The sequence below is a fragment of the Cherax quadricarinatus genome, chromosome 33 (genome assembly GCF_038502225.1).
Source record: "Cherax quadricarinatus isolate ZL_2023a chromosome 33, ASM3850222v1, whole genome shotgun sequence".
NCBI classification, from domain to species: domain Eukaryota; kingdom Metazoa; phylum Arthropoda; class Malacostraca; order Decapoda; family Parastacidae; genus Cherax; species Cherax quadricarinatus.
In genome coordinates, this window is record NC_091324.1 from 25,939,394 (window position 1) to 25,964,850 (window position 25,457).

Genomic DNA, 25,457 nt, shown 5'->3' on the forward strand with positions numbered 1-25,457 from the left:
TAGCTCAGCCAGGTGTTGCACAACCAAGCCAGATATTGCATAAGCAAACCAGGTATTGCATAACCAAGTCAGGTGTTGCATAACCAAGCCAGGTGTTGTATAACCCTACAGCATTTACAAATATATGTAAACCACAAACAATAAATACATCATTCTCCTTTTTAACTTTGAATGTGTGTAGTGGGAGTTCATAGGAGATATGATGATTGGAGTAAAACACACTTGTTGGATGGTAACACTTATATTAGCAGAGTATGAAGGGGGAGAGCCCAACCTGCTGTGTCTTGCCTGGCATAGACCTATGCGGGAACTGAGGCCGATGCAGCACAGCCCACGCACTCATGCGGGATCACGTGATGTCACACAAAGTAGTCACTAGGCCTAGCAAAGGGGTCGTGTATGTAAAACATATGGATGGTACTAACTATGATACTCAGATAAGCTATACAACACATATAGGGGATCAGCAACTATGCTGACATATGTACAAAAAAAATTCCTGTGATAAAATGTAAAGTGTGGTCAAACACATGTACTAGAGCAGTATTCCTGCAATAAATGTAAAGTGTGGTCAAACACATGTACTACAGCAATATTCCTGCAATAAATGGCTATTCTTTTATCACAATACCATACACTATAGGTGCGCCTCAACCTACAATGGTTTGACTTGGGATATTTCAACTTTACGATGGTGTGGCAACAATTACTGTGGAGGTGAAACTTGAGATAATTACTCAATATGAAGGCAACAAGTCCATAACTTATATTCATTTACTGACTTTTCAATACTGGTATTTAGTTAATTATTTATTATTCAGTGACCTATTTATCATATCATTCATATTTGACAAAATATTTTTGATGGTTTTGTGGGAACATAACCCCACTGTAAGTCAATGAGCATCTGTAGTCCAAAATGTAACGAAAAAAGTATTTTACAAATTCACATTACAGTGGACCCCCGCTTAACGATCACCTCCCAATGCGACCAATTATGTAAGTGTATTTATGTAAGTGCGTTTGTACGTGTATGTTTGGGGGTCTGAAATGGACTAATCTACTTCACAATATTCCTTATGGGAACAAATTCGGTCAGTACTGGCACCTGAACATACTTCTGGAATGAAAAAATATCGTTAACCGGGGGTCCACTGTATTCCATTCTTATGAGATGACAAAGTTATTAATCTTTAAACACACAAAAAAATGATGCTACTACACTTTTTACAATAATTAACAAAGTGATCTTCTCAATACATAAGAGTTTCACAAGGCAAGCCATTCAGCCTTTAATAATCCAGCCTGACAGACTTACCTTCAGAGTCATTGGGAAGCTCTAAACTCATACTGATTATACAGCACCTGAGAAACAACAAATGATGTTTTTTATATATAAGATGATTCAGTAAAAATACAGCAACAAGGCAGGGTGACCCAAAAAAGAAGACACTTTGACCATCATTCACACCATCACTGTCTTGTCAGAGACACTCAGATACACATCCTTAATAATTAAGTACTATTTGCAACTTTCCGTATTTAGAGCCCTTGGTTTACCTTCATGCTGCCTTAATAAAACACCAATAAAACAAGGATAATGTAATTACAAAACCGTTTATCCTAAAGTACACTAACTTACATTTACTGGTACATAAAACCTCTACGTATTAGAAAACACTTATTTGTCAACTAAAATACTAAACAATAATGACAAAAATTCGTAACTGATCAACAATTTGGAAAGGAAATATTTAGCGAGCATTTGTTTCATCGTGTACTTTTATAGTGGCCCAGGATGTACCTTTGTTAAGTGACTTTATAATGGTCCAAGATGTACCTTTGTCAGTATAATGGTACAGGATGTACCTTGTCAAGCAACTTTATAAAGGTACAGGATGTGCATTTGGGAGGTCATTGATGTAAATAAGAAAGAGTAGAGGACCTAGGACAAATATACATGAACCACAAACAATAAATACAACTACAGGCTGAGTACTGGAAGTCATGCCATTTATGAATACATACAAATGTCTTCCACTAAGATAAGATTTTATGTAAGTGAGAGAGTGTCCTCTGACCCCATAATGCTCTAGTTTTAGGTGCATGGTATTGTGGTCTACGGTATCAAATGCTTTCCGTAGGTCTATGAAGAGCCACAGAGGATATTTATTTTTTTCAGTTGCTGTATGTAGTACAGTGGACCCCCGGATAATGATCAGCTCCCAACTCGACCAATTATGTAAGTTTATTTTTGTAAGTGCTTTTGTAGGTGTATTTTTAGGGGTCTGAAATGGACTAATCTAATTCACAATATTTCTTATGGGAACAAATTCGGTCTATAACGGCACCCAAACAGACTTCTGGATTGAAATAATATCGTTATGCGGGGGTCCACTGTAATTCGAGCATCTGAATAATTGATCATTTGTGCTTTTATTCAGGCCTAAACCCAAACTGCCAAAGGTTCAGTATGTTATGGGATAGGAGGAAGGTGTAGATTTGTTTATGGATTATTTTTTCGAAGATTTCAGAGAGCAAAGGAGAGTTAGATATTTGTCTGTAGTTACAGTGGAACCTCTACTTGCGAGCGTGTCCACGTGCGAGTTTCTCCAAATACGAGCAGTCGATGGGTCGACTTTTTGCTTCCATACGTGAGCAAAATTTCCACAAGCGAGCAGACCTCAAGGCAGGTTCCTCGACACTGGTGAGGGACTCTTGCTTTTGATCTCGGGAATTGTATCTCATTTGTTTGTTGGACTATCTTATTGAAACTTTGGCAATGTATGATGGAAAGATGCTTAACATACACCAAAAATGAAAGAAATCTAAGCATAAATAATGGAGCTCACTTCTCAGCAATTAGCCACCCCTTTGCGGTAATTTCGGATGGTTTCTATGGCTGTATTCTCTTTTTTTTGGTCTCACTTGATAGAATGGAGATATATTACAGAAATAGATATGATTTTATTTACTTTCACGATGAAAAGTACCTTAAAATAGAGCTCAACTTGGGAGAAATGGTCTATTGCTTGGCTGTTTCAGAGTAAACAAATGACGTCACTGTCCATTCCAATATGCAGGCATGAATGGGTTGACATTATTCATTACAATTATTGCAATAAGGAATAACAGTAAATCTTATATTTTTTGCGTGAATAAAAATTACAAATTATTTATATAATAATATGTATAATAATAATAATATGTATAATAATAATATGTATAATAATATGTATAATAATAATAATGTATAATAATAATATGTATAATAATAATATGTATAATAATATGCATAATACTAATACATATAATAGTACAATAATATGTATAATAATAATACATATATAATAATAATGTACTACATATAATAATTATAATAATAGATGGCTTCTAAAGGCCGTCACTAGATGGCAGCATTTACCACAACAAAGAGAGAGCGGTTGTGGCTGCCTCCACCTGTTACATAATGGCATATTTTATTCATTCTAGAGTATATATCATGTTTCTGTGTTATTTATATTGTTTGTTATGTCATTTTAGATGAAGTGAGATAGATAAATAAGCCGTATAGATGATATTCACGAAATTATTGAAGTACAGAATTCCACTGGAACGTATTAATTGCATTTCAGTAAATTTAAATGAGGAAAATTGACTGCAAACAAGCAAATCCAGTTGCGAGCAAGGTCATGGAATGGATTAAACTCGCAAGTAGAGGTTCCACTGTATTTAGTTCTGTATATATAACTATACAGTACTTTGAGGTGATCCTTGTTGTCTTGAGTATGGATGGCAAGGGTCACCCCAATCCCCAAAAGAGGCAATCCTACAGAACTAAATAACTACAGACCAATATCAAACTTGCCTTTGCTCTCTAAAATCTTCAAAAAAATAATACATAAACAAATCTACTCCTACCTCCTATCCCATAACATACTGAACCCCTGCCACTTTGGGTTTAGGCTGAATGAAAGCACAAGTTAGATATTGGTCTGTATTACCTCATATTAATAATAGAGTAAATGAACTTAATTATGAACTAAAAAAATGTAAGATTGAGTTTATCATAAATTGTACTACCTCATACATTAATAATAGAGTGAAATATAGAATATTTGTATTCTACCACTGTAAAAGAACTAATTACAAACTTAAAAATGTAAGATTGTATCATAAATTGTACTGCCTCAGATGCTCAAATTACTATACAGTGGACCCCCACATACCGTTGGCCTTACATAACGTTAAATCCGCATACCGATACATTTTATCGCTAAGATTTTGCCTCGCATACCGCTAAAAAACCCGCTCAACGCTGTTCGTCCGAGACGCGTCTAATGTGCGGCCTTAGCCAGCCTCACATGTTCCGCAGGTGGCATTGTTTACCAGCCAGCCTCCGCGGTAACATCCAAGCATACAATCTGAACATTTCGTATTATTACAGTGTTTTTGGTGATTTTATCTGCAAAATAAGTGACCATGGGCCCCAAGAAAGCTTCTAGTGCCAACCCTGTGGTAAAAAGGGTAAGAAATATTATCGAAATACTGTGGTACCATGGTCAACTGCTGCTGCTGCTGCTGCTGTAGCACTGTCAGCTGCTGCTGCTGCTGTAGCACCATCAGCTGCTGCTGCTGCTGTACCACCGTCAGCTGCTGCTGCTGCTGTAGTACTGTCTGCTGCTGCTGTAGCATCGTCTGCTGCTGCTGTAGCACTGTCAGCTGCTGCTGCTGCTGTACCACCATCAGCTGCTGCTGCTGCTGTAGTACCGTCTGCTGCTGCTGTAGCATCGTCTGCTGCTGCTGTAGCATCGTCTGCTGCTGCTGTAGCACTGTCAGCTGCTGCTGCTGCTGCTGCTGCTGTAGCACTGTCAGCTGCTGCTGCTGCTGCTGTAGCACTGTTGTTGGTGTGGCTTATTGAGAATACCAAGAAACAATTAACCCCAGAGGGTTAGCCACCCAGGATAACCCAAAAAAGTCAGTGTCATCGAAGACTGTCTAACTTATTTCCATTGGGGTCCTTAATCTTGTCTCCCATGATGCAACCCACACCAGTCGACTAACACCCAGGTGAACAGGGAAAAATGCCTGGAACTAGTGCTCATATTGGTGAATTTAAAGCCAGCAAAGGTTGGTTTGAGAGATTTAAGAATCGTAGTGGCATACACAGTGTAATAAGGCATGTTCTGGAAGAAAATGCCAAACAGGACCTATAGTACTCAGGAGGAAAAGGCACTCCCAGGACAGTGTCTCATCAGTCATTGCTGCATCTTCAATAAAGGTAAGTGTCATTTATTCTTCATTTAGTAGAGTAGTACATGCACAATATATATTGTGCATGTACTACTCTACTATTGTGCATGTATCCTTCTCTTTGTGTGTAGGAAAATGTATATTTCATGTGGAAAAATTTTTTTTTTCATACTTTTGGGTGTCTTGCACGGATTAATTTGATTTCCATTATTTCTTATGGGGAAAATTCATTCGCATAACGATAATTTCGCATAACAATGAGCTCTCATGAACGGATTAATATCATTATGCGGGGGTCCACTGTATACTATACAGCAACTGAAAAAAATGAATATCCTCTGGGGTTCTTCACAGACCTATGGAAAGCATTTGATACAGTAGATCACTAAAACTACTTTATAACTGTCAGGGGCTATATAATTGTCAGTGACTACTGCAAGTACAGGTTGGCCATCACTAATCCAGCAATCAGTCATCCGGTTCCATCAGTAATCCGGCACTAATTTCAGCTAGCATAATTTCAAATTTCATCATTATACTGACTGAAATTGTGCAGATGGTTTAACCCTTTGACTGTCACAACCCCAGATTCTACTAGTTCATGTGTAAAGTGATGGGAGGTATGGTTAACCATTTGACTGTCACAACCCTAGTTCCTACTAGTTCATGTGTAAAGTGATGGGAGGTATGGTTAACCCTTTGACTGTCACAACCCCAGTTACTACTAGTTCATGTGTAAAGTGATGGGAGGTATGGTTAACCCTTTGACTGTCACAACCCTAGTTCCTACTAGTTCATGTGTAAAGTGATGGGAGGTATGGTTAACCCTTTGACTGTCACAACCCCAGTTACTACTAGTTCATGTGTAAAGTGATGGGAGGTATGGTTAACCCTTTGACTGTCACAACCCCAGTTACTACTAGTTCATGTGTAAAGTGATGGGAGGTATGGTTAACCCTTTGACTGTCACAACCCCAAATCCTGAAGTGTCTCCTGGTGTCAAAGAATTTAAAAAAAAAAAAAAATTCTTGTGAAAATGTTAATATTAATTTTCTGGTTGTTCTAAGCCCCAAAAAAGTTTTTTGCGATCAGTACTTACCGAGATATAGAGGTGTAAAGTTGGCAGAAAATGATTATTATTATAATCAAAAAGAAGCGCTAAGCCACAAGGGCTATACAGCACTGCAGGGTAGGGAAGGAAGCGAGGGTATTGGGTGGCAGAAGGGAGGAGGGATGATCAGTAGGTTACAGAAAACAGCGGGGCAGGGGATAGTACGGGGGTAGAGGGTAGCAAGAGATTGAAGTAGAAAGAGCTGAAGGTATCAGAATTTGTGAAGTAAGTCAGTTGTTGTCAAAAAGTCAATGAGAGAGTCCGGATGAAAGGTGGGTCCATCAGCGAGAAGGGAAGGTAAAGAGAGAGCAGCGGAGCAAAGACGACGACGGAGGTTAATTCTGCGTGCTCGTTGATAAAGTGGGCAGTCCAACAGAATGTGGCTGACTGATAATGGAGCTTGGCAATTCTCACAGAGAGGAGCAGGGGGCCTCTCCGTGAGATATCCATGAGTAAGATGAGTATGGCCAATGCGAAGACGGGAGAGAGTAGTCTCCCAACCTCGACACTGGTGATAAGAAGACGGCCAGTAACCTATACTCGGTTTAATAGATTAAAGTTTGTTGCCGAGCATAGTAGACCAACATTGTTGCCAACGAGTGTGAAGGTGGGAAGATATTGCAGCAAAATAGTCCGTAAATGGAATACCTCTATATGAAACTGGTAGGTCATGTACTGCTGACCGCGCAGCAGTGTCTGCCTGTTCATTGCCCTGTACATCAACATGACCAGGGACCCAACAAAAAACAATATCTTTATGCTTGGTAAAGATGCGGCGTAGCCAAAGTTGGATACGGAGGACTAAGGGGTGAGGTGTATCAAATTTCTGTATAGCCTGTAAAGCACTGAGTCTGAGACAACCATAAATGATGACACAGGCATAGATGCAATACGGATAAGTGCTGCAAGGATGGCATACAATTCAGCAGTAAAAATACTAGCCGAAGATAGTAAATGCCCGCGTACGACGCTGTCCGGAAACACTGCTGCGAATCCTACGCCGTCAGAAGACTTAGAGCCATCTGTGTACACAGCAATGGCATGAGAATGAGAGTGGAAGTGGTCAAGAAAAAGAGAGCGGGAAGCGACCGTAGACAGTTGGGCTTTTGAGCAAGGGAGAAAGAAAGAACAGATTTGAACAGCTGGAACTTCCCAGGGGGGTAGGGAAAAGTGAGATGCAACATGAACATAGAAAGGTGGTAATTGAACAGAAGACAAGAGCGAATGAAGGCGAAGAGAGAAGGGACGGAGTAAACAGGGGCGGCGAACAAATAAAGAATGTCTACTAATATCAGTGACCATTCTATAAATGGAAGGATTGCGGAGATCATGAAAGCGTACATAGTAGCGAAGGCAATGGGCATCACGGCGATCGGATAAGGATGGAACGTTCGCTTCTGCATAGAGACTCTCGACAGGGGAAGAGCGAAAAGCACCAAGGCATAAACGTAATCCTTGGTGATGAATGGGGTTAAGGCTAGAGAGAGTAGCAGGAGATGCCGCTGAATAGATCTGGTCACCATAATCAAGTTTCGATAAAATGAGGGTGGAATGTAGGCGAAGGAGGGTTCGACGATCAGCTCCCCATGAAAGATGAGCAAGGGTTTTAAGAAGGTTCAGTCGGCTTTGACAAGTTGCCTTCAGAGAGGTAATGTGAGGTTTCCAGGATAACCTACGGTCAAAGAGGAGGCCCAGAAACTTGACTATCACATTCAGGGATACGGGAGCCATAGAGGTACAAAGGATGATCGGAGATGACAGAGCGTCTAGTGAAAGTAATTTGGTGGGTTTTAGTGCTGGAAAATTTAAACCCATGTGTGGTGGCCCAATTGGAAACATGGTCGACTGCATGCTGGAGAGAAACTGTAATGAGGTGACAGTCAGCGCCTGCACAGGCAATAGCGAAGTCATCAACATAGAGTGATGACCAAATATTTGATGGAAGACTAGAGGCCAAATCATTAATAGCAAGGAGAAAAAGTGTTGTGCTCAGAACACATCCCTGGGGGACACCCTCAGCTTGGATAAAGTCCGGGGAGAGCACATTATTAACCCGAACACGGAAATGCCTGTCAGTTAAAAAGTTCTTAAGGAAGGATGGTAGATTGCCTCGAAGGCCTAAGGAGTGGGCTTGGGCTAAAACATTATACCTCCAAGTTGTGTCATATGCCTTCTCAAGGTCAAAAAATATGGCAATAACTGAGTGGTTATTCGCAAAGGCATAACGAACATACATATCCAAGTGCAGTAAGGGGTCTATGGTAGAACGTCCCTTACGAAAGCCATATTGACGAGTGGAGAGACTGTTGTATGTCTCTAAATACCACACTAAACGTCTATTTACTAGGCATTCCATCACTTTGCAAACTGCACTGGTAAGAGCAATGGGACGATAGTGGGAGGCTTCATGTCCCGTAGTGCCTGGTTTGCGGAAAGGGAGAACAATGGCGGATTTCCACAGCTGTGGAAGAACTCCTTGTGACCAAATAAGATTGTAAAGGCGTAACAGGACTGCAAGGGCTGACTAATGTAAATGTTGTAGCATACGAATATGAATGTCGTCGGGCCCAGCTGCCGATGATCGGCAAGCTGAGAGTGTTGCCTCCAGTTCTTGAAGTGTAAAAGGCACATTATACTGTTCTTCTCTGAGAGAAGAAAAGTCCAAGGGTGCTAACTCTCAGGCAGACTTTGAGGAAAGAAATGAGGGGCATAGATGGAGTCCCTGAGAAATACGGACCAGATGATTGCCAATTTCATTGGCAACATCTAGTGGGTTTGCTATATCAACACCGGCAACCCGCAGAACAGGAGCCGGGTCAGGAGAATATTTACCACTAAGTTTGGTACTTTTTTCCAGACTGCACTCATAGAGGAAGCGGAGGTGATGGTGGAGAGATAATCTCGCCAGCAAGTGCGTTTAGCGTCACGGATGACACGGCGAGTGATCGCACGCTTCTGCTTAAAATCAAGAAGTCTCTCTGTGGTTCTATTGTACCGGTACCTGCCCCATGCAGCGCGTTTCAAACGTACTGCACGAGCACAAGCAGGAGACCACCAAGGCACGCATTTCTGAGAATGCCTGCCCGAAGTTTGGGGTATAATTTCCTCACTAACAGAACACAGAGAGTAGTCGTCAACAGAGTAAAGTCCGAGGCAGCTACGGTGAAAAGCTCTGTTCCACAAGGCACAGTACTCGCTCCCATCTTGTTCCTCATCCTCATATCCGACATAGACAAGGATGTCAGCCACAGCACCGTGTCGTCCTTTGCAGATGACACCAGAATCTGCATGACAGTGTCTTCCATTGCAGACACTGCAAGGCTCCAGGCGGACATCAACCAAATCTTTCAGTGGGCTGCAGAAAACAATATGAAGTTCAACGATGAGAAATTTCAATTACTCAGATATGGTAAACACGAGGAAATTAAATCTTCATCAGAGTACAAAACAAATTCCGGCCACAAAATAGAGCGAAACACCAACGTCAAAGACCTGGGAGTGATCATGTCGGAGGATCTCACCTTCAAGGACCATAACATTGTATCAATCGCATCTGCTAGAAAAATGGCAGGATGGATAATGAGAACCTTCAAAACTAGGGAGGCCAAGCTCATGATGACACTCTTCAGGTCACTTGTTCTATCTAGGCTGGAATATTGCTGCACACTAACAGCACCTTTCAAGGCAGGTGAAATTGCTGACCTAGAAAATGTACAAAGAACCTTCATGGCATGCATAACAGAGATAAAACACCTCAATTACTGGGAGCGCTTGAGGTTCCTAAACCTGTATTCCCTGGAACGCAGGCGGGAGAGATACATGATTATGTACACCTGGAAAATCCTAGAGGAACTAGTACCGAACTTGCACACGAAAATCACTCACTACGAAAGCAAAAGACTTGGCAGACGATGCAACATCCCCCCAATGAAAAGCAGGGGTGTCACTAGCACGTTAAGAGACCATACAATAAGTGTCAGGGGCCCGAGACTGTTCAACTCCCTCCCAGCATACATAAGGGGGATTACCAACAGACCCCTGGCAGTCTTCAAGCTGGCACTGGACAAGCACCTAAAGTCGGTTCCTGACCAGCCGGGCTGTGCCTCGTACGTTGGTTTGCATACAGCCAGCAGCAACAGCCTGGTTGATCAGGCTCTGATCCACCAGGAGGCCTGGTCACAGACCGGGCCGCGGGGGCGTTGACCCCCAGAACTCTCTCCAGGTAAACTCCAGGTCCAGGTATACAATTAAAAGCTGCGGTTAAAACGGAGGACGAGAAGAGGTGTAAAAGCTCATCGATGGAGGACGAAGAAGGAACCTCTCTAAAAACAGTTCGGTGTGAGTAAAGGTTCCAATTTGCCTGATCAAACTGCCAGCGTGGGATGCGAAGAGGTGGTGAATATGAAGGGGAAGTAAGAATGATTGGGAAATGATCGCTGTCATGTAAGTCCGGGAGAACAGACCAAGTGAAGTCTAATGCGGCGGAGGAAGAGCAGACTGAGAGATCGATGCAAGAGAGAGTGTGAGTCCGAGGATCAAAATGGGTTTGAGTACCTGTATTTAAAACATGGAGGGGGTGGGTGGCAAGAAAAGCCTCTAACTGAATGCCACGGGAATCACAGTGAGTACAAATTTAAAGAGAACATTAGTGACTCACGACATCGCAATAACACGATTGCAAACAAATCACAACAGATGCAGGGACAACTGGCATGGGAGTTCTAAAATTACTCATAGGCCAGTGTGTTAACCACTGGTCCATGCCAGCGTAACATTCATCCAACTACGTACTGTGTATTTTTATACACCATGGCAATGTTAGAATGGATCCCGCTGTGACAATAAATGCAAGGTTTACAGAAAATCTTACACCATCACAGCTGAGGTGTGCCATGGATTCGAGCTCCACCCATTCAGTGATTTGTACATGAGTTGCCTTAGAGGTTAAACAGAAAAAATATTAAGAAAATTTTAGGTAGTAGGTTGGTAGACAGCAGCCGCCCAGGGAGGTACTACCGTCCTGCCAAGTGAGTGTAAAACAAAAGCCTGTAATTGTTTTACATGATGGTAGGATTGCTGGTGTCCTTTTTTCTGTCTCATGAACATGCAAGATTTCAGGTGCGTCTTGCTACTTCTACTTACACTTAGGTCACACTACACATACATGTACAAGCATACATATACACACCCCTCTGGGTTTTCATCTATTTTCTTTCTAGTTCTTATTCTTGTTTATTTCCTCTTATCTCCATGGGGAAGTGGAACAGAATTCTTCCTCTGTAAGCCATGCGTGTTGTAAGAGGCGACTAAAATGCCGGGAGCAAGGGGCTAGTAACCTCTTCTCCTGTATATATTACTAAATTTGAAAGGAGAAACTTTCGTTTTTCCTTTTGGGCCACCCCACCTCGGTGGGATACAGCTGGTGTGTTGAAAGAAAGAAGATTAAGAAAATAAATCAACAAAGTAGACGGCCAGTGTCTCTTCTTAATCAGCCCACTGTCTCAATTCACCCCACCCAAAGCTAACAACGGTATGTTTATTCAGTTATACAAATGAATAACTATAAAGCATATGGAGTGAACCTCAGTAAATTATTACAGGTACTAGTACCATCCAACTTACAACCGAGCTTGGCTCCGACCAATCGGTCATAAGTCAAAATGGATGAAAGTCAAACTTTAGAAAATTGCAGACATACTACGTAGGATATAATGTCAAACTTTTGCTATATAAAGTCCCTACATAATATCGCATGTTACTTTTTACTACTGTATATCAACATCACAGTTATTGTAATTTTTTTTTTTTTTCAACAAGTCGGCCGTCTCCCACTGAGGCAGGGTGACCCAAAAAAAGAAAGAAAATCCCCAAAAAGAAAATACTTTCATCATTCAACACTTTCACCTCACTCACACATAATCACTGTTTTTGCAGAGGTGCTCAGAACACAACAGTTTAGAAGCATATACGTATAAAGATACACAACATATCCCTCCAAACTGCTAATATCCTGTAACCCCTCCTTTAGAGTGCAGGCATTGTACTTCCCATTTCCAGGACTCAAGTCCGGTTATATAAAACTAACCGGTTTCCCTGAATCCCTTCACTAAATATTACCCTGCTCACACTCCAACAGATCATCAGGTCCCAAATACCATTCATCTCCATTCACTCCTATCGAACACGCTCATGCACGCCTGCTGGAAGTCCAAGCCCCTCGCCCATAAAACCTCCCTTACCCCTTCCTTCCAACCTTTTCGAGGACGACCCCTACCCCGTCTTCCTTCTACCGATTTAAATGCTCTCCATGTCATTCTACTTTGATCCATTCTCTCTAAATGACCAAACCACCTCAACAACCCCTCTTCAGCCCTCTGACTAATACTTTTATTAACTCCACACCTTCTCCTAATTTCCACACTCCGAACTGTAATGATTTTATTATATTGTTTTATTTTTGTATTTCATTTTTTTACTTTACTTATTGTGCTTTTTGTACTGTATTTTATACTGTTAAGGTTTAGTACAGTACAGTTAATACAGTATGAGGCTGCTGATAGGGCAGGATAACTCAAAGTGATGCTGCCTGAGCGATGTGAGAGCTCTCCTGAGATGGCAGATTGCCGCGACTAGTGGTCAACTGTCGTACGACGGTATGCGTCAGCCCGCCCAGCCCTGCTGCCAGATGTACGGTCGTAAGTAAGAGTGGTCGTATGTCGAGCAGGTCGTGAGTCGGACGGTACTATTATTATTATTTGGAACAACCTACCTGAAAGATCAAGAAAAACTATCCAAATTCATTCAAAAACATTTTCAAATAACACCTCCTGAATGTGATGTAATATTAAATTTTCAATGATCATAAACCTTTACTGTCAATTGTATCATGAACTGTACTGCTAACATATTTAACTGCTATCTGCCCACTGTATTCTAATTCATCTTGTTATATTTAGGAATTATTCATGCTGAACTGTTAAACAAAACTGATATTACATATTATAATTCTAATCTTACGATATTTTCACTATGATGGTGCAATAGAAATGCACATTCAGTAGTTATCAAGCTAATATGCTGATAATGACTACTATAAACTTAATGCACTTTTTTTTTTTCAACAAGTCGACTGTCTCCCACCGAGGCAGGGTGGCCCAAAAAGAAAGAAAATCCCCAAAAAGAAAATACTTTCATCATCATTCAAGACTTTCACCTCACTCACACATGATCACTGTCTGTGCAGAGGTGCCCAGATACAACAGTTTAGAAGCATATATAAAGATATATAACATACCCCTCCAAACTGCCAATATCCCAAACCCTTCCTTTAAAGTGCAGGCATAAATCAGGCATAAAAGTAAGAAAATTTTTACTTACCACAGATTATTTATTTCTCATTCTTGATGTAAAAGTGCTTGGAGATGGTTATGTAACTCAGCTGCATAGATAGCTGTTAGTCATTTGTATTATTAGCTGACACCACTCACACATTTCTTTTTTTTTTTTATAATAGTGGCAAGAAAATTTTTTTATCCTATCAAGATTCTTTATTTCCTTCCTTGCAGATAGACCCCTGGCTGTCTTCAAGAAAGCACTCAACAGGCACCTAAAGTCAGTACCTGATCAGCTGGGCTGTGATTCGTACATTGGTTTACACAGCCTAGTTGATCAGACCCTGATCCACCACGAGGCCTTGTCACAGACCAGGCCACGGGGGGCATTGATCCTCAAATCCTTCTCCAGGTATGATGATGTAGAAGTGTTTGGAGATGTTATGTGGCTCATTTGCACAGTAGATGTCAATGTCAATGTTTTCTTAGCCAACGCCACTTCTACATTTCACTATATTGCACATACAATTTTCTTGTTAACCCTTTCAGGGTTTCGGCCGTACTAGTACGGCTTACGCACCAGGATTTTTGACGTACTGGTACACCTAAATTCTAGCGCCCTCAAATCTAGTGAGAGAAAGCTGTTAGGCCTACATATGAAAGAATGGGTCTATGTGGTCAGTGTGCGCAGTATAAAAAAAAATCCTGCAGCACACAGTGCGTAATGAGAAAAAAAACTTTGACCGTGTTTTTGGATTAAAACAGCGACTTTGCACTGTATTTTCGTACGGTATTTATTGTTGTATTCTAGTTTTCCTGGTCTCATTCTATGGAATGGAAGACATATTACAGAAATTGAGATGATTTTGACTGATTTTACAATGAAAAGTACCTTGAAATTGAGCTCAAAGTAGTAGAAATGTTTAATTTTTACCAAAGTTCAAAAGTAAACAAATCATGCTAAGCGTCCAATACACATCAACTGGTGAGTCTAATATTCTTTCACAAGTTCAAGAGTGTATCAGTCTGTAGTGGAAGGAAGGCGGGGTAGGGGGCGGCCTAGGAAAGGTTGGAGGGAGGGGGTAAAGGAGGTTTTGTGTGCGAGGGGCTTGGACTTCCAGCAGGCATGCGTGAGCGTGTTTGATAGGAGTGAATGGAGACAAATGGTTTTTAATACTTGACGTGCTGTTGGAGTGTGAGCAAAGTAACATTTATGAAGGGGTTCAGGGAAACCGACAGGCCGGACTTGAGTCCTGGAGATGGGAAGTACAGTGCCTGCACTCTGAAGGAGGGGTGTTAATGTTGCAGTTTAAAAACTGTAGTGTAAAGCACCCTTCTGGCAAGACAGTGATGGAGTGAATGATGGTGAAAGTTTTTCTTTTTCGGGCCACCCTGCCGTGGTGGGAATCGGCCGGTGTGATAAAAAAAAAAAAAAAAAAAAATCTACACTAATGCAGTAGTCTGCATAACAGCAAATCTTCTATTTTTTGTGAGAATAAAAATTTAAAGTGGAAAGCAAAAGAATGTAAGAGGAGCGTTGGGACGTGACTAATGAACAGAGGAAATGTCATTTTAGTGCCAGGAATGTCTTTCTGGTTTATTCTGGACCCTATTTAGAAATCGGCATCTTTTGAAATGTGTGAAATTGGCAAAATTGCTAAATTCTGACCACTGTATTTGATAGTTGAAATCGGTAAATGGGTGGTTTCTTGCACTCATTCGATAGAAAAAATGGAGTTCTAGCAAAATATTCATGATTTTTGTCGACTAGTACAGTGGAATTGGCCGAAAATAGGGCTCAAAGTGGGCAAAATCGCCGATGCATAGACATCGTCGAGACCGCTAACTTCGCGAAAGCATAATTCCGAAAGTTTTCCATCAAATTTCACACTTTTGGTGCCATTATGATCGGGAAAAGATTCTCTGTTTTTTCATTAGAAAAAATAATTTTGTTTTTTTTTGAAATTTGGGAGACCCTGAGAACAAGTTTCTGAGAGGGCCTGTCGACCCTGAAAGGGTTAACAATGGTGACAAGGAAGAATTTTATCCTGCATTGAAGACCTTGTTCTCTTGCCTTCTGATACAAAAGTTCCTGAAGGTGGTTATGTAGCTACTAACCAGTAGACGGGCATTAATCTTCTGTTTATGTTTTATCAGTTGACAGCTGTGGGTCAGTTGTCTATTGAGATTAGGAGAGCCACTAACAGCATATGCTGTATTGAACCAGAGTCAAGAACCATCTTTCTCCAGGCCATATATATCTCTAAATAGATTGGTGTTTATGGCTGAGCCATCTTTTTTAAATTTTTACAGAGAATCAACTCAGGCAAAACCGAACATGAACTATAAATATGAATAGTGTTCTATAAAAACATACTACATAATACATGCTATGAGAGGTGTTTTTGTAACTATTCCAATACAATATTATATTTTCCTTTTTTTAATGATAACCTTATCTTGAAAAACAAATTTAGCTGTCTTAAACCTTTATTATGAAAAGGTTTATAAAATTTATTTGTAAACAAAGTCGAATATATAACCACAAACATACAATTAGAATAAAGGGGTCTAGTACTAAAAGGGTTCTAGGATGAATGCACCTAACGGCGGCCTCTGTGACTAGCACTGCCACCCCAAGTGAAGCTCTTCATACTGGATTTCCCACCTCGCCCTTTTTGTCTCTGAGGAAAGTAGAATAATTATTACTAAAATTTCATTACAATTAAAATTTATAATCATTCTTTAAATTTATAAAAGGTTCTGTACACTTGAAGCCATTTATAAATGTTACAGAAAAAAAAAATCACAAGAAAACAAGAAACTCACTCATGTAGGTTTTATACACAAACAGAGGAGTAATCTTAGAAAGATTAGACTTGAGGGACTTTGTAAACAAAAAGAAATCAGTTGTAATGATTATACCTGGAGTATACCTGGTGAGGATTTTGGAGGTCAACACCCCCACGGCCCGGTCTGTGACCAGGTCTCATGGTGGGTCAGAGCCTGATCAACCAGGCTGTTACTGTAGGCTACACACAACCTGATGTACAAACCACAGCCCGGCTGGTCAGGTACTGACTTTAGGTGCCTGTCCAGCACCTTCTTGAAGACAGCCAGGGGTCTATTGGTAATCCCCCTTACGTATGCTGGGAGGCAGCTGAACAGTCTTGGGCCCCTCACACTTACTGTGTTGTCTCTTATCGTGCTAGTGCCACCTCTGCTTTTCATTGGGGGGATGTTGCATCATCTGCCGAGTCTTTTGCTTTCATAGGGAGTGATTTTCACGTGCAAGTTTGGTATTAATCCCACTAGGATTTTCCAAGTGTATATAAACATACATCTCTCCCACCTGCATTCTAGAAAGTACAGGTTGAGGAACTTCAAGCATTCCCAGCAACTTAGGTATTTTATCGCAGTTATGTGTGTCGTGAAGGTTCTCTGTACATTTTCTAGGGCAGCAATTTCACCTGCCTTGAAAGGAGCTGTTAGTGTGCAGCAATATTCCACCCTAGATAGAACATGCACCCTGAAGAGTATCATCATGGACTTGGCATCTCTGGTTTTGAAGGTTCTCATTATCCATCCTATGATTTTTCTAGCAGATGTGACTGATACAATGTTGTGGTTTTTGAAGGTGAGATCCTCTGACATGTTAACACTATCAGTCTGTAGTTCCTTGCTATTGCTTTACTGCCCCCTTTGTAGAGTGGGGCTATGTCTGTTGATTTTAGCAGTTGTGGGACAGGGATTCCTGGGTCCCTGCTCCTTCTCCATAGGATGTTAAAAGCACACGACAGGGGCTTCTTGCAGTTCTTGATGAACACGGAGTTCCACGAGTCTGGGCCTGGGGCAGAGTGCATGGGCATGTTATTTATCACCTTTTCAAAGCCATTTGGCATCAGGATAATATCAGTTAGGTTTGAGTCTACCAAATTCTGTGTCCCTCTCATAAAATATTCATTTAGGTCTTCGACTCTCAGTCTGGTTAGCGGCTTCCTAACCCCTTCAGGGTCCAAGGCCAAAATCTGAAGTGGTGCTCCAGTGTCCAAGAAATTTTGAAAAAAAAAAAAAAAAATATTTTTTCTTACAGAATTAAAGAGCATATTTTTGTGAAGGTAATAAGACAAAAAAAAAAATTCTGATCAGTACTTACCGAGATACAGTGCCAAGAAGTTTGTCGAAAATGATGTGGTGGCGGCAACATCGACGAATTCCACATACGCACATTACATTATTTTGCGGTTTTTGTTGTTTTTTCTTTTCTTTTCCAATTTTTTTCTATTCCTACTAACATTTGGGGCCTGAGAGACCAATACTGTATATAATGTATATATATAAACTCACTGTATTGAACACAATAACTGCACTAAAGTTATTATCATATTATTGTTTACCACTGTTGTTTATTACAATAAACATGCACAAATCTTGTATAATACTAATGTTCTATCATATATTTACATATTTACAATCACTGGACATGGTTTTAGAACTGCTGGAGCTTGTGGAACTCCTTGAAACAAGGCACCATGCACAGAGGCACCTTACATTCCTCACACATAAACCGAGTGTCTTTGCGTCTTTGTTGCCGTCTTTTTGTTTGTGCACAGACGATGCATCTCTTCTGAGCAAATTTCTTCTGAGTTGAAGGAAGTTGTATTATGAAATGATCACCTTCCCTCCTCAAACGCTTGGGTATACCCTGAGGAATTCGAGGACCGTGTTGTATAGCAGGTGTTGTTACCTGGTACTTCATTATGAGTTGTCTGACAACAGACAAACAAAATTCACCATACGGTGGTCTGTTGCCAGTCTTTATTTGGTACATATTATATGCATTGAGCATTGAAATGTCCATGAGATGGAAGAAAAGTTTCATGTACCACTTGTAACTCTTACGAACACAGTCAACAAAACCAATCTGCATGTCACATTTGTCAACCAAGCGCATGTTTTGTGTATAATCAATCACTGTCACTGGTTTTCGAATACGTTCATTAGTCACTCGATCAACTTTGCCACTGTCTTGCATTTCATTACGGTGAATGGTTGTCAACAATGTGACATCTCGTTTGTCATGCCATCGTAATGCCATGATGTCACTGGCAGTAAACACCTGCACGTCATCACCACGAGCACCTGCGTTGAGCCTGGGCATATGTTTACGATTAGAACGCACTGTGCCACACACATCTGTCTTGTTCACTCGCATGAAATCACTGAGTAATGGGCTTGTGTACCAGTTGTCGGTATATAATGTATGCCCCTTACCAAGATAAGGTGCCATCATGTTTCTCACTACGTCACCTGAGATACCCAATAACATCTTGGTATCTTTCAATGTTTTACTACCCGTGTATACAACAATATCCAACACCAGGCCACTGTCACAATCACAGAGTACAAACAGTTTTATACCAAAGCGTTTCCTCTTGCTCGGTATATACTGCTTGAATGACAGTCTACCTTTGAACAAAATCAAAGACTCGTCAATTACAAGATTCTTGAATGGATAAAAGTATATGTTGAACTTTTGTTTGAGATACATGAAAACATTTCTAATCTTGTATAACCTGTCACTTCTGTCAGGCCTGGTTTTGTCAGAGAAGTGCAACATACGTAACAGTAAGATAAACCTGTTCACTGGTATGATTTCACTGAAGACCGGGGTAGAAATTAGCCGATCTGTGGACCAGTATGCTTTTATATTATGCTTATAGACGTGAGGCATAAGCATTATTGTTGCAAAAAGCAAATACATTTCTGCAACAGTCGTCTCTTTCCACCTGTGTAGTCTTGACTGTGGTGATAAGATCGTATTTGCCATGGTGTACTCAAAATACTTATTACTTTCCCTGACAATAATTTCCATCAATGGCTGGTCAAAGAATAATTCAAAGAATTCCAGTTCATTGGCCGTGGTTCCAAGGGGACAAGTAGGTAGAATTCCACTTTGAGAGTCATCAAAGTGGTGAGGTTTGGGAACAAAATTGGGATTTTGCTGCCAATCCCACATATGGTTTGCTGGTGGATACTGGACATCATAGGCTGGTTGTGCGGGTGGTTGTGGTGGGCTGGTGGCTGGCGCTCCGCTTTGTCCTTGAACTGACGAGTCAGCAGCGTGGGTCCCAGCGTGGCCTGGTGAGTCACGCATGGCGGTGCCACTACCATCACCACTAACACTATCCACTGATGCCTGTGGTCTAGCCATGCCAAGTGTAGCCACATCATCCTCACTATCACTACCTAAAACTGGTGTTGGGCCACGGGATGTACTCCGGGATGTACTCCGTCCCCTGGGCACAGCATAGGGTACACTACCCGAGCGCATGCGGCGGCGAACATACCGACGCTTCACTGGTGAATATGATTCCTCACTATCACTACTCGAATGATCGTCGAGCGCAATAAAATCACAGTCCTAGTCACTATCATCATCATTACTGAAGTCAGAGGCCTGGCCATGCGAAAATATTAGTTTTCTCTTGCGATGAGGAACAACCGACCATGAGTCACGAGTGCCCACACCAGAGGTAGAAGGTTGAGGATCGTCAGGGTTTTCTGCACTATTATCGATATCCTGGTCATTCTTTTCGGTCACTAACTGATCAAAGCCGTAGAATTCGTCTTCATTTCCACTTCCATCAGTGTCAGAACTATCAGATAGGAAGAGGAGAGTCCCAATTTTCCGGGGAGTGAGAGCTGACTTGCGACGAGGCATGGTGAACAAGGGTAACTGAGCCGGCGTTCCCACAATGCTATGCAGGCGCCTAGATTTTTTGTTTATGGCGCACACCCATCACGCAGACCCGTTCTCTCACATGTAGGCCTATGAGCGTTTTCGCGCTAAATTTGACGGCGCTAGAATTTTGGCGTAGATCTACAGTTTGGACACTCAACGTAAAGCCGTTGATCTACGGGACAGACCCTGAAAGGGCTAAACACTGAGTCATACTGAGACATGAGTAGCTCACTCATTTCCTTGCTGTCATCTATGTAGCACCCATCTCATCAAAGCAGGGGCCCAATGCTGGATGTTGTTCTCAACTTTGATTTGGCAGAAGAAAAGAAATATTTTGGGTTTCAATTTTATTTATGGCTTTTAGTTCTTCCCACATTTCTTGACTCCTGTAAGATTCCTTTAGCTTTAGTTCAATGTTTGCTATTTCTCTGACCAATGCCTCCCAAACTAAATTGGAAAAAAATTTTAAATGCACTATCATTCAAGGATAAATACAGTGGAACCTCTGCTTATGAATTTAATCTGTTCCGTGACCTTGTTTGTATCCTGATTTGTTTGTATGATGGTGGTTTAATTTTCCTCACTTAAATTAATTGAAAAGCCATTACAGTGGACCCCAGCCTTACGAACGCATCGCGTTACGTTAAATCCGCCATATGAAGCATTTGAATGCAAAAATTTTGCCTCGCCTCACGATAAAAGACTCGCCTTACGTGATTCGTCCGGGTTGCGTCCCACGTGTGGCCTTAGTGCCAGTGTTTACAAGCCAGCCAGTGCGGTCGCATCTACGCATACATTCGGTACATTTCACATTATCCCAGTGTTTTCAGTGCTTGTAACTGCAAAATAAGTCACCTTGGACCCCAAGAAAGCTTCTAATGCCATCCCTGTGGTAAAAAGGGTGAGAATTAGCATGGAATTGAAAAAAGAGATTAAGGAAATGTGTGCAAAGTGGGTTGAACTGCAAACCTTTACGGATGAAAATCACCCTGACACAGCTACTGCAAGCCGTGTTGGCAACCTGTACAATGACAATGTTATGGCCCATTTTAGGAAAGTCTTAAAGGAATGGGAGGTACAGAGCTCTATGGACAGATTTGTTGTGCAACAGAGGTCCAGTGACTCTCAAGCTGGTCCTAGTGGCACTAAAAGAAGAAGGGAAGTAACCCTGGAAAAGGACTTGCTACCTCAAGTCCTAATGGAAGGGGATTCCCCTTCTAAACAATAACTTCCACACTCTTCCCTCCTCCCATCCCATCAATCATCACCAGATCTTCAATTAAGGTGTCACGTACAGTGGACCCCCACATACCGTTGGCATCACATAACGTCAAATCCGCATAGCGATACATTTTATCACTAAAATTTTGCCTCGCATAGCGCTAAAAAACTCGCTCAACGCTATTCGTCCGAGACGCGTCTATGTGAGGCCTGAGCCAGCCTCACATGTTCCGCCGGTGGCATTGTTTACAAGCCAGCCTCCGCAGTAACATCCAAGCATACAATCGGAACATTTCATATTATTACAGCGTTTTTGGTGATTTTATCTGCAAAATAAGTGACCATGGGCCCCAAGAAAGCTTCTAGTGCCAACCCTGTGGTAAAAAGGGTGAGAAATATTATCGAAATACTGGGGTACCATGGTCAACTGCTGCTGCTGCTGCTGCTGCTGTAACACTGTCAGCTGCCGCTGCTGCTGTAGCACCGTCAGCTGCTGCTGCTGCTGCTGTACCACCGTCAGCTGCTGCTGCTGCTGTACCACCGTCAGCTGCTGCTGCTGCTGCTGCTGTAGTACCGTCTGCTGCTGCTGTAGCACCGTCTGCTGCTGCTGTAGCACTGTCAGCTGCTGCTGTAGCACTGTCAGCTGCTGCTGCTGCTGCTGCTGTAGCACTGTCAGCTGCTGCTGCTGCTGCACTGTCAGCTGCTGCTGCTGCTGCTGCACTGTCAGCTGCTGCTGCTGCTGCTGCTGCACTGTCAGCTGCTGCTGCTGCTGCACTGTCAGCTGCTGCTGCTGCTGTAGCACTGTCAGCTGCTGCTGCTGCTGCTGTAGCACCGTCTGCTGCTGCTGTAGCACCATCTGCTGCTGCTGTAGCACTGTCAGCTGCTGCTGCTGCTGTACCACTGTCAGCTGCTGCTGCTGTAGTACCATCTGCTGCTGCTGTAGCACCGTCTGCTGCTGCTGTAGCACTGTCAGCTGCTGCTGTAGCACTGTCAGCTGCTGCTGCTGCTACTGTAGCACTGTCAGCTGCTGCTGCTGTAGCACCGTTGTTGGTGTGGCTTATTGAGAATACCAAGAAACAATTAACCCCAGAGGGTTAGCCACCCAGGATAACCCAAAAAAGTCAGTGTCATCGAAGACTGTCTAACTTATTTCCATTGGGGTCCTTAATCTTGTCTCCCAGGATGCAACCCACACCAGTCGACTAACACCCAGGTGAACAGGGAAAAATGCCTGGAACTAGTGCTCATATTGGTGAATTTAAAGCCAGCAAAGGTTGGTTTGAGAGATTTAAGAATCATAGTGGCATACACAGTGTGATAAGTCCTGTTCTGGAAGAAAATGTCAAACAGGACCTACAGTACTCAGGAGGAAAAGGCACTCCCAGGACACAGTGTCTCCTCAGTCATTGCTGCATCTTCAATAAAGGTAAGTGTCATTTATTCTTCATTTAGTAGAGTAGTACATGCACAATATATATTGTGCATGTACTACTCTACTATTGTGCATGTATCCTTCTCTTTGTGTATAGGAAAATGTATATTTCATGTGGTAAAATTTTTTTTTTCATACTTTTGGGTGTCTTGCACAGATTAATTTGATTTCCATTATTTCTTATGGGGAAAATTCATTCGCATAATGATAATTTCGCATAACAATGAGCTCTCAGGAACGGATTAATATCATTATGCGGGGGTCCACTGTATTCTATTCTTAGTAGAGTAGCAATTGTGCATGTCTTCTTCAGTTTGTGTGTATTAAAATTAATATTTCAATTGGTAAAATTTTTTTTTTTTCATACTTTGGGGTGTCTTGCACAGATTAATTTGATTTCCATTATTTCTTATGGGGAAAATTAATTCGGCTAACGATAATTTCGGCTTACAATGAGCTCTCAGGAACGGATTAATATCGTAAGGCGAGGGTCCACTGTATATGTATTATTATTATGCAGTATATTATTATTATTAGTAGTAGTACATACGTTTTATTACAATAATAATTATTCTTTCTTTCTTTCAACACACTGGCCGTATCCCACCGAGGCGGGGTGGCCCAAAAGGAAAAACGAAAGTTTCTCCTTTTACATTTAGTAATATATACAGGAGAAGGGGTTACTAACCCCTTGCTCCTGGCATTTTAGTCGCCTCTTACAACACGCATGGCTTACGGAGGAAGAATTCTGATCCACTTCCCCATGGAGATAAGAGGAAATAGACAAGAACAAGAACTAGAAAGAAAATAGAAGAAAACCCAGAGAGGTATGTATACATATGCTTGTACATGTATGTGTTGTGTGACCTAAGTGTAAGTAGAAGTAGCAAGACATACCTGAAATCTTGCATGTTTATGAGACAAAAAAGATACCAGCAATAATAATTATTATTATTACTAATTTAGGAAACTGGAGCACAGATCCAATTCCCTAGATCAAGAGTCCCTCACCATGTATGTACTACTACTGCTAATAATAATACTAATAATAATTATAACAATAATAATAATACAATATACAGTGGACCCTCAACCAGCGGTATTAATCCGTTCCTGAGAGCTCATCGTTAATCGAAATAATCGTTAGTCAAGTTAATTTTCCCCATAAGAAATAATGGAAATCAAATTAATCCATGCAAGACACCCCAAAGCATTGAAAAAAAAAAATTTTGCCACATGAAATATTAATTTTAATACACACAAACTGAAGAAGACATGCACAGTTACATGACACTTACCTTTATTGAAGATCTGGTGATGATTGATGGGATGGGAGGAGGGGAGACCATTGATCTTGTTAGTGTTTAGAAGGGGAATCCCCTTCCATTAGCACTTGAGGTAGCAAGTCTTTTTCTGGGGTTACTTCCCTTGTTCTTTTAATGCCACTAGGACCAGCTTCAGAGTCATTGGACTTCTGTTGCACAACATATCTGTCCATAGATACCTGTACCTCTCGTTCCTTTATGACTTTCCTAAAGTGGTTCACAACATTGTCAGTGTAATAGTCACCAGCACGGCTTGCAATAGCTGTGTGAGGGTGATTTTCATCAAAAAAGGTTTGCACTTTAAGCCACATTGCACACATTTCCTTAATCTTTGAAGTAGGCAACTTCTTCAATTTCTCTCTCCCCTCCTCCGAAGCAGTTTCCTCAGGTGTGGCCTATTACTGTTAAAGATGATCTAGCAGCTCATCAGTGGTTTGTTCTTCATTGTCCTCTTCCACCAACTCTTCCACATCCTCCCCACTAACCTCACCAATATGAGCACTAGTTCCAGGCAATTTTTCCTGTTCACCTGGGTGTTAGTAAACTGTTGTGGGTCGCATCCTGGGGGACAAGATTAAGGACCCCCAATGAAAATAAGTTACAGTCCTCGATGATGCACTGACTTTCTTGGGTTATCCTGGGTGGCTAACCCTCCGGGGTTAATCGTTTCTCGGTAATTGTTTCACATTAAGCCACGCCAACAACACTCTCTCCACATCTTCGAGTAATACAGCTGATGGTGGTGCAGCAACAACAACAGCTGACTGTGGTGCAGCAGCAGCTGCACCTTTGGCAAGAACAGCTTCCTTGATTGCCGTTTTCTTACCCACAATAGTAGCGATGGTTGATTGGGGTTTATTATACAACCTGACCAGCTCAGAGACACGCACTCCACTTTCATACTTAGCAATGATCTCTTTCTTCATCTCCATAGTAATTCTCACCCTTTTTGCTATAGGGTTGGCACCAGAAGCTTTCTTGGGGCCCATGGTGACTTATTTTGCAGGTGCAATCACTACAAAGGCTGTGATAATATGAA

General features: G+C 41.6%; 1 protein-coding gene across 2 annotated transcripts in view; it reads right to left on the reverse strand.

Annotated features, from left to right (window-relative positions):
* Nucleotides 1-16,167: 16,167 nt before the first annotated feature.
* Rrp6 (exosome component Rrp6) overlaps nucleotides 16,168-25,457 on the reverse strand; it is a 142,582-nt gene continuing 133,292 nt past the window's right edge. For both annotated transcript variants that reach the window (XM_053783791.2, XM_053783790.2), the window contains exon 16: nucleotides 16,168-16,379. In XM_053783791.2, the coding sequence (XP_053639766.1) occupies nucleotides 16,299-16,379 (81 nt within the window). In that variant the 3' untranslated portion in view covers nucleotides 16,168-16,298. The remainder of the gene's footprint in view (nucleotides 16,380-25,457) is intronic.